The sequence below is a fragment of the Oncorhynchus nerka genome, linkage group LG12, assembly GCF_034236695.1.
Source record: "Oncorhynchus nerka isolate Pitt River linkage group LG12, Oner_Uvic_2.0, whole genome shotgun sequence".
NCBI classification, from domain to species: domain Eukaryota; kingdom Metazoa; phylum Chordata; class Actinopteri; order Salmoniformes; family Salmonidae; genus Oncorhynchus; species Oncorhynchus nerka.
Window position 1 is genome coordinate 34,892,872 of NC_088407.1, and position 16,002 is coordinate 34,908,873.

General features: G+C 44.2%; 1 protein-coding gene across 2 annotated transcripts; it reads left to right on the top strand.

Moving 5' to 3' along the window:
* Positions 1–1,667: 1,667 nt before the first annotated feature.
* LOC115138179 (uncharacterized) lies at positions 1,668–15,983 on the top strand. 2 transcript variants are annotated; one of them, XM_029674730.2, is made up of 8 exons: positions 1,668–1,818; positions 4,158–7,929; positions 8,315–9,223; positions 9,354–9,451; positions 9,544–9,605; positions 11,813–12,130; positions 12,261–12,372; positions 12,568–15,983. In XM_029674730.2, the coding sequence occupies exons 2-7, from the start codon at positions 4,381–4,383 to the stop codon at positions 12,362–12,364; spliced, it is 5,040 nt and encodes a 1,679-aa protein (XP_029530590.2). In that variant the 5' UTR covers positions 1,668–1,818; positions 4,158–4,380; the 3' UTR covers positions 12,365–12,372; positions 12,568–15,983. The 2 variants fall into 2 exon arrangements, with proteins under 2 accessions (XP_029530590.2, XP_029530591.2); XM_029674731.2 differs by having other exon boundaries at positions 9,396–9,451.
* The last annotated feature ends 19 nt before the right edge of the window (positions 15,984–16,002 follow it).

Below are 16,002 nucleotides of genomic sequence, written 5' to 3' on the forward strand. Positions count from 1 at the left end.
CCAAGTGGGCTGTCATGTGCCTTTTACTGAGGAGTGGCTTCTGTCTGGCCACTCTACCATAAAGGCCTGATTGGTGGAGTACTGCAGAGATGGTTGTCCTTCTGGACGTTTTCCCATCTCCACAGAGAAACTCTAGAGCTCTGTCAGAGTTACCATCCGGTTCTTGGTCACCTCCCTGACCAAGGCCCTTCTCCCCCGAAATCTCAGTTTGGCCAGGAGGCCAGCTCTAGTAAGAGCCTTGGTGGTTTCAAACTTCTTCCATTTAAGAATGATGGAGGCCTTTGTGTTTTTGGGGACCTTCAATGATGCAGAAATATTTTGGTACCCTTCCCCAGATCTCGGAGCTCTACGGACAATTCCTTTGACCCCATGGCTTGGGGTGGTCCATTGCGGTCTGAATACTTTCCAAGTATTGTAGTGTGTAGGTTAAATTCTACTGCAAGATCAATTGGACAAATGTGACAGTTTGCCAATGGGGTTGTTATGTTACTTGTTTTGTTACAGAGACGTTTATGACATGAATATGGGGTGGAGGGGCGGGATCTACTGTCTTTGAAATGGCTGTCTAAAGACAACATACATTTTCACTATTTATGAACAATTCCTTCTGTACAGTGACTTTGCATAATCTCAGGGGATATCATAACAATGTGTCTTGCACTGTCATTGCTTCATGTTATTTTTAGTGAGATATTGAGAGAAATATTTGCCAAAATGCTCAAATTCGCAACCATGAATTAATACAACGGGCGTGGCAACATTGTCTATTATTTTGTCCCCACATAAGAAACCCTGTAATTTTGTGAAAATCCATGGTCAATTTTGCATAAGTCAAATGTGCTAGAATATACTGAGTGTACAAAACGTCAGGAACACATGCTCTTTCTATGACAGACTGACCAGGTGAATCCAGGTGAAAGCTATGATCCCTTATTGATGTCACTTGTTAAATTCACTTCAATCAGCGTAGATGAAGGGGGGAGACAGGTTAATTAAGGAAGGATTTTTAAGCCTTGAGTCATGGATCGTGTATGTGTGCCATTCAGAGGGTGAATGGGCAAGACAAATATGCAAGTGCCTTTCAATGGGGTATGGTAGTAGGTGCCAGGCGCACCAGTTTGTGTGTCAAGAACTGCAACCTGATGGGTTTTTCCACGCTCAACAGTTTCCTCTTGTGTATCAAGAATGGTCCACCACCCAAAGGACATCCAGCCAACATGACACAACTCTGGAAGCATTGGAGTCAACATAGGCCAGCATCCCTGTGGAACGCTTGACACCTTGAAGAGTCCATGACTCAACAAATTGAGGCTGTTCTGAGGGCAAAAGGGGGCACAACTCCAATATTAGGGAGGTGTATATTCAATTACAAATAACTTAATTGATTGGATTCTAATGGATTAATTGATTTGATTGGGTGCAGTCCCAGTTGTACATCTCAACAACATTTTCAGCATGGTCAAAAATTATATAACCAATAGCCTATAATAAAATGGTGTTATAGAGTGGAAATGTTTGGCATCGTGGATATGGATAGAAATGTCTCAATACCGTTGTTCATCTATTTCAAATACATGTTGCTGTCCAGATAAACAATAATGTCCCCTGTTGTGGTAAGTATTGCTTTAAGAGGCTTGTATCTGTCCACGCGACGCAGTTTACACACAAGCAGCAAGGTCCCACATCCTGGTACTTTTCACCGTTGTCAAGGCAGCGATAGAGAGAAAGGCTGGCTCGCGGAAAGTATCTGCAGTGTCCTGACAGTATATCTGTCCAAACGTTAACAAACTGTCCCGGAAAGTTAGGTGTAACTACCAGGTAATGCATATGCATGTTTTTTTTCCACACGTTTCCAAACATCCTGCTCTTTCACCGCTGGCTTGGGTTTTATGCTTTTCGATTCATTTCGACAAGGAACACACACGCAGACAGGCGCCAGTCCGTGTGGACAGGGGAGGAGGAAGATATTGTCCATTGTACGCTGGTAGAGACAGCGCTGGTAACGGCATGAATATCACCAAATTTGTCCAATCTTCCGGACGCTTTTCTTTGGAATTGGTGGCGATACTTGGACACTCGTCAGCACACTGCGTTTGGTATGCACACGAGAATAAATAAAGAATGAAAAACGGCACACGACAGACATATTTTGTGATAGACGAGGGACATGACTTAAAGAGACAGTGCCATTTTTCTCTTCCTGGTTGTAGTGCATGCTGCTAGGAACACAGCCTGCATTTTGGAAGCGTTTCAGATTTCATTTGCCAAAGATCATGTTGTCTTCAAAGAAAATGTGTTTTGCAACACTGTCTCCTTTAGGTTGCATGGAGGCTACTCTGAAAATATGTCCTATGGTAGAACAAATCAATAAAAATGTTCACAGATAGCTCAGAGCTGTTAGTATAGTAAATATGTTCTTCAAGTTGGTTGTTGAACATTGCTAGACAGCCATTTTCTAGTCTTGCCATAGATTTTTAAGCCCAAACTGTAAGTAGGTCACTCAGGAACATTCAATGTTGACTTGGTTAGCAACTCCAGTGTATATTTGGCCTTGTGTTTTAGGTTATTGTCCTGCTGAATGGTGAATTTGTCTCCCAGTGTCTGTTGGAAAGCCGACTGAACCATGTTTACTTCTAGGATTTTGCCTGTGCTTAGCTCTATTCCGTTTCTTTTTATCATTAACAAATTCCCTAGTTCTTGCCGATGATAAGCATACCCATAACAGGATGCAGCCACCACCACGCTTGAGAATATGAAGAGTGGTACTCAGTGTTGTTGGGTTTGCCTCAAACATAATGCTTTTCTATTCAGGACATAAAGTCAATTTCTTTGCCACGTTTCTTTGCAGTCTTTAGTGCCTTATTGCAAACAGGATGCATGTTTTGGAATATTTGTATTAGGTACAGGCTTCCTTCTTTTCACTGTCGTTGAGAATAGGATGAGTATTATAGAGTAACTACAATGTTGTTGATCCATCCTCAGTTTTCTCCTATCACAGCCATTAAACTCTGTAAAGGTTTTAAAGTCACCATTGGCCACCATTGGTGAAATCCCAGAGTCGATTTCCTTCCTCTCCAGCAACTGAGTTAGGAAGGACCAGTGGTGGTAAAAGTCACCTAGTAAAAGTAGGACAGTATTTGGGTTTTAAATATACTTAAGTATCAAAAGTAAATGTAATTACTAAAACATACTTAAGGTTCAAAAGTGTAAGTATAAATCATTTCACATTCCGTATATTAAGATAACAAGAAAATGGTGCTGTCTGGTTTCCCCCCCCCATTTACGGATAGCCAGGGCCACGCTCCCACACTCAGACATCTATTTACAAACAAAGCATTTGGGTTTATTGAGTCTACCAGATCAGAGGCTGTAGGAATGACCAGGGATGTTCTCTTGATAAGTGTGTGAATTGGACCATTTTCTTGTCCTGTTAAGCAATTACAATGTACTTTTGGGTATCAGGGAAAATGTATGGAGTAAAAAGTACATTATTTTCTTTAGGAATGTAGTGAAGTAAAAGTTGTCAAAAATATAAATAGTGAAGTACAGATACCCAAAAAAACTAAAGTACTTTACACCACCGGGAAGGACGTCTGTGGTTGAATCTGGGTTTGAAATTCACTGCTCAACTGAGGGACCTTACAGATAATTGTATGTGTGGGGTTCAGAGCTGATGTAGTCATTCAAAAATCATGTTAAACACTATTATTGCACACAGGGTGAGTCCATGCAACTTATTGTGTGACTTGTTACGCACATTTCTACTCCTGAACTTATTTAGACTAGCAATAACAAAGGGGTTAAATACTTACTGATTCTAGACATTTCAGCTTTCCACTTTTAAAGAATTTAAACATAATTCCACTTTGACATTATGGGGTATTGTGTGTAGGCCAGTGACACAAAATCAAGCTGTAACACAACAAAATGTGAAAAAAGTCATTGGGGTGTGAATATTTTCCGAAGGCACTGTAAATGGGGTTTTGCGAACACTGATGATATGTGTCTTGAAGAAGTACCTTTCATTTTTTGTTTTATCAACTACCCAACAAACTATTTCAAGAAGTGATAAGTCAGCTAACAATCCAATCACAAGCCCTGTTATGATTAATATCTGAATGTGTTTATTCACGCGTTGTTTATTTTCATACTTTTAGGACTTTACCATCTGGCGTCTGTTAATGTCCAGATGTGGCGGGTGACCACCCGAGATGGGAGATGGACATAACAAGACCTATAGGATGCTACTCAATAGCTAAAGGCTGACGATATCCATATCTGGAGGACATTGGACGATAAATAGTAGGATGAGTGAGGATTCCGTTGCCAGCACAGTTTGGTGAAGAGTAGGAACGGTGACCAAGCAGCAACACGACCATCATGCCAACCACCCAGGGAACGGGAGGGGCTGGCAGCCCACGGGTTCAGCGCTACCGTCCGGCCTCGGAGTTTGACAACGCCACCCTCGCCCAGAAGAGAGAGTACTGGAGGACTAAGAAACGAGAGCAGAGGGCTAAGTTGTCAGAGGTCAAGAAGGAGAGGTCAAAAGCAACAAACAGAGGAAGTAAATCCTTGGACAGTAATGCAGTCCATAAAACCATAACCTCAATGGGGTTGAATTCTGGTGCCTCTTGTTCAATAGCAGGGTCTGCCCCCCCTTTGTTGAATAGTGATGGTTCCTACCAAACTTATGTCGGCGGTGCACCTGTAGTCTTATTGAAGGGAAAGGGCTCTGCTGTCTCCTATAATCAGAACCATAGTGTTGAGGAAGGGGGCCCAAACTATTCCTCAGCAAACCAAAAGGAGAGTTGGTTCCAGAGGATAAAACTCAACAAAGTCTTGCCTCAGTTCCCAATGTCCAGTGCAGGCCCAGGAAAAGGTGCAATGGTCTGCAAGATGGCAGTGAACAGTTATCCAACAGGGAGCGCCGTGATTGGAACAGTTACCTCAGCCAAACCCAATGGAGTGCTTCTCAACAGTGGCTCCTTTGTGCCTCCGGTAAGAGTGGCGGTGAGAGCCTCAGGCTCTGCACCTCGCCAACCACAGAGCGGAATGACTATTCTCAATGGCAGCTCTCCTGTAGTGTCATCTGAGCAGCATCTGACCACCCAGAGTGTATCAAGGCCCGATGCAATGACAAAGACGCAAGTTACAGTGTCTGTTCAGCCTAGATCGCTAACCACTAACATTACCACAGGGATGGCCATCGTGACCACTCAATCTGCCCCTATGCTCGCTCACAAACCAGGGGTTAGGCCTAGAGGGATGAAAGTAACACCGCTAGGCGGGAAAAAGAGTGCAGTGGTCACGGCCCAAGAAGTTAGAAGCATCAACGACACATCAGCTACACCGGAGACTGAGGAGGAGCGAGCCGCCAAGCGCAGAGAGAATTGGCGCATCAAGAAAAGAGAACAGCGAGCGAAGCAAGCGGCTAGGTTAAGCAAGGCCAGCAAAAGAATCACTAACATGGAGGTATCGTTGCAGAAAGTAGAACTGTTACCAAACGTGGACGTTGAACGTCCCCAGTCCGCTTTGAGTGGACAGGGCCAGAGGCAGTGTGTTAGTAGGGTCAGTGCCCCATTCATCTCAGCCGGACGGCTGCTGAAGAACGCCAGAGCAGTGGCTAGCTTTGCTGTCAAAAGGGAGTCTGACGATTCAATCCTGGCTAAGCTAACCACAGTCGACGCTAATGAACAGACCGTTCAGCTAAGAGCAGAGAATCTGCAGGAGGCTAAAGCAACAATGCAGACTGGTATCACATCTAATATAATTGGTTATAAACCAGCAGGGGAACCAAGCAGAAGGCTACCTGGTCCAGTGCAGTTTGCCAACGTTAACCGAGTTATGGTCCGTTGTAGGACTCCGAGACAGAGGTTCATTGAAACCCAAAGGAATTTCCTGGGTCAGAGAAAGATGAGGAAGTCCCCCTGTCATGCCAAAGCCTTAACAATCTACAACGCACCACGAGATGACTCAAAGGAGACCCCCGAGCAGAGGGCGGCCCAGATGCGGGAATACTGGCGCGTCAAGAAGCGGGAGCAGCGAGCCAAGCTTTCTGGCGAAGTCCGAGCTAAGATGAAGGAGAGGGATGCTCTGATGCAAAGAGTCAAGCGTTACCAGAGCATCCTGGAGGATATGAGGAAGGACAGAGCAGCGGGCTGCAACACGCTGCCACAACCAACAGAAAATAGGCCTACTCACACCAGCGCCTCAGAGATCATTGGAGGTTTCATCATGGAGGATGGCACAGTGACCAATAATATTCCTCAAATTGATCTCACTACAGAAGAAAAAGAGATTGGGGGTGAAATTGGTAGCAGTAGTGGGATGCCTGTTAATAATTTATTTACCAACACACACCGCCAACACCAACTGCTTCCCAAACCTACTGGTGATGCCTTTAGTAATGTGGTGTTAAATCATCAAACACAGGACAACCCACCACCTCCTCTAATCCGTTCTGCTCCGTTTCAAGTCTCTTGTCCTCCCGTCGGCCTGTCGATCATGAATCCTCCCAGGTTGGTTTCAATCAGACCGAGGACTGAATATCGCAGCACACCGAAAAACCTCTTGAATTTACACACAGTCTTCCAGCCCCAGAGTCATATCACCCTCACACACCCTCAAAACATCCAAAACACCTTTCCTGGTGTGCCTACAGCAATGCCAAAGCCGGCTAGCTGTGTCATGCAGATGGCTGTCAAAGCTTCTACAGCATCAGCAGTGCTTAACTTGGACCCAAAGCTAACAGAGGAGGAAAGTATGGCTAAGAAGAGGGAGTACTGGAGGGTAAAGAAACGAGAGCAGAGGGCAGCCCGCGCCATCCGCCTAAGGCAAGGAGTTCAAGCTCGGGGAAATGCTGCCTCACAGAAGAGGCGGAACCAAAGGTTAGCGCGATTAGCCAATCCCAATGTCAACACCTCTGTCAGCCACACACACACTATCAAGCCTCTCTCAAACACCAGTCTGCCCATGCCTCCACCGGGAAACCAAATAAAAAAAGAAAGAGAATCAATCTCAACACATGCTCCATGTCCTCCACTGGAACAACCCCTCTGTGTTGATATCAAACTGTCCCCGTCTCCACCACATCCAGAGCCACCAGACCTAGCCTTGAGTGCTGACAGCCAGGCCACCACTCTCCTGGCAGTGGCCTCTATGAAGAAGCTTCTGGAGGAATCTCTCAGCACTGTGGCTGACTGTAAAACGGAACAGCCTGACTGTATTACAGAACAGCTGCCTTGTAAAAGTGAACCCCAGGCTTGTTCCTCCAAGGAGAATGCCGTCCAGATTGAGGTCAAGCCAAATCTACCTCTGCTCACCCTGGGAGACGAGGAGAAAGCCTCCATATCTGGTGACCTATTGTTGGAGGTCAAAGGGTGGCAGGTGGATGCTGACGCCCCGCCACCATGTCAGGTGACCATTCGTGCACTGAGTCCTCATCCTAAGGACTCTCCCCTATCCAGTCCTTGTGCTAACACCCTCTCTTTCTCAGCTTCCCCTCTCAATCGGTCCGAACCCCCCTCTCACACACCCACACAACCTTGCTCCCACAAGGCAGCTTCCGGAGAACCACCCCTCCCTGTCCCTCGTAGAGCCCAGAGGTTGCGTGCCAAAAAAGCAGGCCACCACCACTGCTGCTCCCCAGAACCTCCAAAGCTACATCACCAGCCACCACAACAACAACCACCTTGCCAACTTCAAAATCAACACCAGCGTCAACAACATCAAAAACACCCCCAACAACAGCAGCAGCGTCAGCAACATCACCACGCCCCGGCGGTGACAGACCAGAATGTGACTCTGCAGAAGAAGAGGGAGTACTGGAGGATGATGAAGAGGCAGCAGAGAGCCAGGAAGGCTCGGCAGGGAGGAGGGGGGCTGAGGCAGGGGGACTACAGCAGACGACTAGCCCTCAAAGCAGCACAGGTGGGTGGATATAATTTGTAATCCATGCTATTAGATTTCATCATAGTGCAGATTTCATGACTCACATGGTAGGCCAATACCTATCATTTCAATTTTATTTGAGGTAAAAGTACATTTTGTGGTTATGTTCATTGGAATGTGGACAATGCAATACTGTACACAAGGCCACTGTCCAGTCTAACTGAAAAGCCACAAATCTCTCTCTGGCATTTGACACAAGCAGCGAAAATAGAGGGAGAGGGGGAGGAGGTATATGGATTCTGAACATAAACAAGTAAATGTTTGTAAAGATAAACAAATTGATCAAATAACCCTGGTTCTAAATTATATATTGAGACATAAAACGAATGTAAAGCTGTCCATTGATTGTGTTGTTGTCTTTTAGGCTCCGAATCTCCATATTGTCAAGACTCCGACACAGAGGCCAGTGCAGAGAGGCGGGAGCTTCAGTCTACAAGCCGCACCATTGCTCAAACCCCAGCCCTCCCCCCTTCTCCAGCCTATATCTCCCCCTGACTCTGGACCTCAGGCAAGCCTCAGCATGGTCACCAACATCCCTACACTTCTGGTTGTGAGCCCCAGCACCTCCAACATGGGACAGCCATCTGATACACTACAGCTCAGACCTCCGGTCAACTGTACCAGTATTTCCAATTCATCCATTGGCCACACAGGGTCCCCCCAGACATCTCACAGCTTCAGTACCGCATTTCTCCCTGTAGGAGGCGGTGTCACTGTCCCTCCATTGGGTGAGGGGAAGAAAGGTGGGCTGCTATTGGTGGAGAGCCAACAGGAAGCGGCCCCGGGGTCCAGCCCTGATTCGCCACGTGTTAGAAAATGGCGATTGCAAGTGCAGGAAATCTCAGACGCAGACGCCTCACCCATCGCTACTCTCACACCTCCGCCCAACCCTCTGACTAGCATCAAGCTCTTACCAATTCATCCTCCCAGGCAAACGTCCACGTTCACACCAACACAGACTCCTTTCAAATGTCAAGGTGCTCAGATTCCTCAAAGTGGGAATTTACTAAATGTAGGATTGCCTACAATGCAGGGGCTCACCAGAAGCCCCATCTACATAAGCTCCATGGGTCCGCCCAAGCCAGTGCCGGGGGAGTCTGAAGAGGAGACTCTGAGGAAGAAGAGGGAGTACTGGAGAGTGAAGAAGAAGGAACAGAGAGCTAGGAAGGCCATGAGGGACAGGGAGCTGACTGAGAAGAGGGCTTCGGTCAACTGGAGGCCCATCCTCCCCAGCAGTCAGCCTCAACACCTGCTGCAGGGGCTGGATACACAGGTAATTTTTTACAATGGGGAATGTTTCAAAGAAAACACCATATCATATTTTAAGTCCGAACTATATGGTGAATCAGGCATTGGTACCAAGGGGGATTCAGCCTTGGGTAACTTTGGTTCCTCTTGGTCAGTTAATTTCCATTAGGGCTGACCGTCATTTTTCTCAACCAAAGGAACAGGGTCCTGAGCAGTGGGTCAACACCTCGGAGGGCTCTGAACTACATCTAAGGTGAGAGAGTCGTTTGCAGGATCCCTCTGACGTTTCTCTTATCTCAATGTGTATGTTGGTAGTAACCAGTACTGTGGTGTCTTTTTCCATAGTACTTCCACAGAGACAGACATGGGCTACTTTCCTGACCAAAGCCATCCGGAACCTACAGAAGGTAATACATTTGAAACGTATAGATGCCTCAAACTCAACTCTGGACCTCGAAGCCAGTTCCACTGCGTTGTTTTGATTGTGACCCTCTAATCAGGAACTGCTTTAGACCTGGGACACCGGGTGGGTGCAATGAATTATCAGGTAGAACAGAAAAGCAGAAGACTCTGGACCTCGTAGTGTCAGAGTGAATACCCCTGTTATAGATCTATTAGGTGTAAATCTAGATACAGCTATAGGCTTTTCTTTGAGTAATAGCCCAAATATTTGTATATACAGTGCCTTGCGAAAGTATTCGGCCCCCTTGAACTTTGCGACCTTTTGCCACATTTCAGGCTTCAAACATAAAGATATAAAACTGTATTTTTTTGTGAAGAATCAACAAGTGGGACACAATCATGAAGTGGAACAACATTTATTGGATATTTCAAACTTTTTTAACAAATCAAAAACTGAAAAATTGGGCGTGCAAAATTATTCAGCCCCCTTAAGTTAATACTTTGTAGCGCCACTTTTTGCTGCGATTACAGCTGTAAGTCGCTTGGGGTATGTCTCTATCAGTTTTGCACATCGAGAGACTGACATTTTTTCCCATTCCTCCTTGCAAAACAGCTCGAGCTCAGTGAGGTTGGATGGAGAGCATTTGTGAACAGCAGTTTTCAGTTCTTTCCACAGATTCTCGATTGGATTCAGGTCTGGACTTTGACTTGGCCATTCTAACACCTGGATATGTTTATTTCTGAACCATTCCATTGTAGATTTTGCTTTATGTTTTGGATCATCGTCTTGTTGGAAGACAAATCTCCGTCCCAGTCTCAGGTCTTTTGCAGACTCCATCAGGTTTTCTTCCAGAATGGTCCTGTATTTGGCTCCATCCATCTTCCCATCAATTTTAACCATCTTCCCTGTCCCTGCTGAAGAAAAGCAGGCCCAAACCATGATGCTGCCACCAACATGTTTGACAGTGGGGATGTTGTGTTCAGGGTGATGAGCTGTGTTGCTTTTACGCCAAACATAACGTTTTGCATTGTTGCCAAAAAGTTCAATTTTGGTTTCATCTGACCAGAGCACCTTCTTCCACATGTTTGGTGTGTCTCCCAGGTGGCTTGTGGCAAACTTTAAACAACACTTTTTATGGATATATTTAAGAAATGGCTTTCTTCTTGCCACTCTTCCATAAAGGCCAGATTTGTGCAATATATGACTGATTGTTGTCCTATGGACAGAGTCTCCCACCTCAGCTGTAGATCTCTGCAGTTCATCCAGAGTGATCATGGGCCTCTTGGCTGCATCTCTGATCAGTCTTCTCCTTGTATGAGCTGAAAGTTTAGAGGGACGGCCAGGTCTTGGTAGATTTGCAGTGGTCTGATACTCCTTCCATTTCAATATTATCGCTTGCACAGTGCTCCTTGGGATGTTTAAAGCTTGGGAAATATTTTTGTATCCAAATCCGGCTTTAAACTTCTTCACAACAGTATCTCGGACCTGCCTGGTGTGTTCCTTGTTCTTCATGATGCTCTCTGCGCTTTTAACGGACCTCTGAGACTATCACAGTGCAGGTGCATTTATACGGAGACTTGATTACACACAGGTGGATTGTATTTATCATCATTAGTCATTTAGGTCAACATTGGATCATTCAGAGATCCTCACTGAACTTCTGGAAAGAGTTTGCTGCACTGAAAGTAAAGGGGCTGAATAATTTTGCACGCCCAATTTTTCAGTTTTTGATTTGTTAAAAAAGTTTGAAATATCCAATAAATGTCGTTCCACTTCATGATTGTGTCCCACTTGTTGTTGATTCTTCACAAAAAAATACAGTTTTATATATTTATGTTTGAAGCCTGAAATGTGGCAAAAGGTCGCAAAGTTCAAGGGGGCCGAATACTTTCGCAAGGCACTGTATATTTTCAGCCCTTGGCTAGTAGAATGTTTTCATGGGCTACTGTGACTGGATAGTGCCCAAAAACTGTGGACGGGCAGTTTGACTATTTTGAACTCGGTGCGGCTTTCAACTTACTCATCAATGCTGTAATAGTAGAATGCACAAGGTGCAATTTCGAAATTGGGTAGTGCATCATCAGTTTCTCTTATTGTCATGTCAATCATTGCATACTGTAGAGAGCTATGTTCCCCAATGCTAGAAGGGGGGCCTGATTGAAAAAGTTTGGGAACCCCTGTCTTACAATACCACTCTCTTGCCCCCCCCAGAGGAATCAGAGCTCATTTTCCCAGACGGTGATCATAACGACAACTACAACGGCCCCATCTCAGATGCTGTATGGAGGAACTGCTACCTCATGGACTACGACCCCCTGAACCAGCTGCTGGTGTGCATGGTGTGCGGGGAGCTCCAGTACTCCCACAGCCTGGAGGGGGTGAGGGCCCACATCGAGGAGGCCCACCCGGACACCCTGAGCCTGGTGCCCCCGGAGCGCCGGCACATCCTGGAGGCCTGGGACGAACAGGTGTCCAGGAGAGAACTTTTCTTTACCAGCCAGCTGCAGCAGCACAGCGGTGGGATGGGAGGTAATAAGGACCTATTATATATTAGAGGGCACAGAGTTCTTCCTGGTAAAGAAAGTCTCCGGTCCATTGCAATGGGGACATATGGGATTGAGGGTTTCTGACATATCTATCCATGCACATTTTGTTTCAGGGGACAGTGCCAACCTCCCAGCAGAAGTAGAAGTAATGGTTGATACAGAGGACTCGTCATACCTGAAGAACAGCAAGAGCTCCAAAACCACCAACAGACTCTGAGAGCTAAGGTGAGCATTTGAGCCTTCTTAAACAGTACATTGAACTGACACCATCCATGTCTAAATATCACCACGTTCACCACAGCTCTGTGTACCAAGGGGGGGGGGGTATTCTTATCTGTAAGAACACATTTTCAGGAAACATATTTCTGACATTGCACATATTTTCTTGACATACACCTACTTCTGTGTCTTGATTTGCAGAAGAAGCACAAATCACTAAATGCCAGACAGCGAAAAACAACATTGTTCAGAAGTAGAGGAGGAAAAGAAAAACGTTACTGCTGGTTTCTTTTAATGTCTGTTTATTTATTTTTAGAGCAGTTCACCTCTACAAAAGTTCAACTAAACTTGAACTGCATACATAGGTGACATTGAACCACAAGAGACGAGCTTTACCTCATTAACTTTGGGATACACACACACACTCGCTGTTTTTGAAAGCGCAGTTTTGTAGCGATTGTCATTCTCTACTACTAAAACCAAGTCTCCTATGCCCGAAGCAAACAGTTAATATTCATGTCGTCACTGGGTTCAATAACGTCATTGCGCTTTATGAAACACACTTAAGCAGACAGGAGGGCTCTCCTCGTCAACTGAATGGGTTAACATCCCTGTTTTAATGCATCCATGACGAACAGGTCAGTTATGTTCTTCAATCTGAATGAATGACATGTCCTTGGTCTAACTCAATGTATCAGATATGATATGATGCAGGTTTAAGGGCAAATCGCAGCCGTGTAAATTTGACTTGAGACCATGCGTCATTTGAAATTGTCTACGGGTGATCAGCTGTTTGATATTCGTCTGTACATACAGTACCAGTCAAAGGTTTGGACACACCTACTCATTCCAGGGTTTTTCTTTGTTTGTACTATTTTCTACATTGTATAATAATAGTGAAGGCATCAAAACTATGAAATAACACATTTGGAATCATGTAGTAAATATAAAAAGGGTTTAACAAATCAAAATAGATGTTCTATTTTTAGATTCTTCAAAGTAGCCAACTTTTGCCTTTGCACACTGTTGGCATTCTCTCAACCAGCTTCATGAGCACTTGTTGGCTGCTTTTCCTTCACTCTGTGGTCCAACTCATCCCAAACCATCTCAGTTGGGTTGAGGTTGGGTGATTGTGGAGGCCAGGTCATCTGATGCAGCACTCTCCTTCTTGGTCAAATAGCCCTTACATAGCCTGGTGGTGTGTTGGGTCATTGTCCTGTTGAAAAATAAATGATAGTCCCACTAAGCGCAAACCAGATGGGATGGCGTATCGTTGCAGAATGCTGTGGTAACCATGCTGGTTAAGTGTGCCTTGAATTCTAAATAAATCACAGACAGTGTCACCAGCAAAGCACCATCACACCTCCATGCTTCACGGTGGGAACCACACACTCGGAGATCATCTGTTACACTACTCTGCGTCTCACAAAAACACAGCAGTTGGAACCAAAAATCTCAAAATTAGACTCAACAGACCAAACGACAGATTATCACCGGTGTAATGTCCATTGCTCGTGTTTCTTGGCCCAAGCAAGTCTCTTTTTATTGGTGTCCTTTAGTAGTGGTTTCTTTGCAGCAATTCGACCACGAAGGCCTGATTCATGCAGTCTCCTCTGAACAGTTGATGTTGAGATGTGTCTGTTACTTGAACTCTGTGAAGCATTTATTTGGGCTGCCATTTCTGGGGCTAGTAACTCTAATGAACTTATCCTCTGCAGCAGTGGTAACTCTGGGTCTTCCTTTCCTGTGGCGGTCCTCATGAGAGGCAGTTTCATCATAGCGCTTGATGGTTTTTGCGACTGCACTTGAAGAAACTTTCAAACTTCTTGAAATGTTCCAAATTGACTGACCTTCATGTCTTAAAGTAATGATGGCTGTTCTTGCCATAATTTGGACATGGTCTTTTACCAAATAGGTCTATCTTCTGTATACCACCCCTACCTTGTCACAACACAACTGATTGGCTCAAATGCATTAAGGAAAGAAATTCCACAAATTAACTTTTAACAAGGCACACCTGTTAATTGAAATCCATTCCAGGTGACTACCTCATGAAACTGGTGGAGAGAATGCCAACAGTGTGCAAAGCTGTCATCAATATAAAATCTATTTTGATTTGTTTAACACCTTTTGGTTACTACATGATTCCATATATGTTTTTTCATAGTTTTGACGTATTCACTATTGTTCTACAATGTAGAAAATAGTAAAAAATAAAGAAAAACCCTGGAATGAGTAGGCGTATCCAAACTTTTGACATTTTATAATTTCATTTTATATTTTTTCACAATTCCTATCAGTTTTGTTATTCAGATCCAAGGGATGTCCTTGCATGGGGTTATTTTAAATATGCCGTAAAAAGTAGATTTTTTTCCCGGTCCCACTTTAAAACGGAGAGCAACTTATAAAGCAGGGTCCTCCAACTGGCGTCACGCCAGTTTGGTTTTATTTGCCCCCCCCCAAGTTCTCTGAGCCAAAAAATAAGACTGTAAACACCAGCAAATCAGCTCTGAGATTTTAATTTTGGAGATCTGTTCCAAAGTTATCCCAAGCAGAAGAGAGATGCGATCGTATACAAATGAGAACAAGGTTCAAGTCATCTGTAAACGTAAGTGATACTCTATGAATGGTGTACAAACAGTGCATGTCGTCACATTTGGCAATTTTACCCTACAGTGGGAATTGTCACCTTTTGGAGAGTATGACATACGCGTATTGATGATTTGTGAAGCATTGATTTAGTGCTTGTGAAGCCTTTGTGTATGCTATACAGGTTGCACTTCGTTCAAAGTGGGACCGATTTTTCTAGATATTAATGCAACATACTTTACAACACTGAATCTTCAAAATACTTGTGACTTTTTAAAAAAAAAACTGTTTTCGTATAACGTTTTTCTGAAATGTAAAAGAATTCTTCCTTTAAAGAACATTTACGTTTTTGTAATGGTGATTTGACACATGTATGCCCGCACTGTAAATACAACGTTTATGTTTAAAGGGGTGGTTAAATGTCAATACCCTTAATGTATTATTTGATTTCCTATGAAAATAAACCTAACCCTTTATGGTTAGTGGTACTCATACTGCTTCTGATTTAGTTAATATTTCCTTGTCTCTATACATACTGTGTACATTTAACTCTTTCAATGTATTTATTTGGTCTGAACAATCAGTCAGTGACACATGACTATTTCATTTGTATTTAATATCTTTGATTAAACGATCAACAAATCAGCATTTTTCTCCCAGTCAAAATTACGATCCAATGGCCTGCTGCTTGGATGTGGAGTGTTGGACATGTATATACGTATAGGAAGTATCAGAGATCATGTGGAAGAGATTTTCATTTGCGGTGTTTTTGGTTCACCAATATGCTGAAAATAAATGTCCAAGAGCACAGTCTGAAATTGCATTGAAAACAGAAAGTACTGTGAACTTTTTCTTGTACAGCTGTGACGAACTTTAAAATGTACAGGGGACACTGACCTTGCTGTACTATTTACCTGTTGAGAATGTACCACTTTCAATTGGTTCCTACCTTGTTTGTTTAAAAGGGAATGTTCAAATGCCATTTTTTTTAATAGGTACTAATAAACCCTTTTGGTAACCTTTTTAAAGTGGTTCTATGATTTAATG

What these genes read in the sequence shown, in the direction of transcription:
- LOC115138179 (XM_029674730.2), top strand. Translation starts at nt 4,381, where the DNA reads ATGCCAACCACCCAGGGAACGGGAGGGGCTGGCAGCCCACGGGTTCAG. An exon ending in TGCAGGGGCTGGATACACAG is followed by an intron (nt 9,224 to 9,353) that starts GTAATTTTTTAC and finishes CCTCTTGGTCAG; the next exon opens with TTAATTTCCATTAGGGCTGA. An exon ending in GGCTCTGAACTACATCTAAG is followed by an intron (nt 9,452 to 9,543) that starts GTGAGAGAGTCG and finishes CTTTTTCCATAG; the next exon opens with TACTTCCACAGAGACAGACA.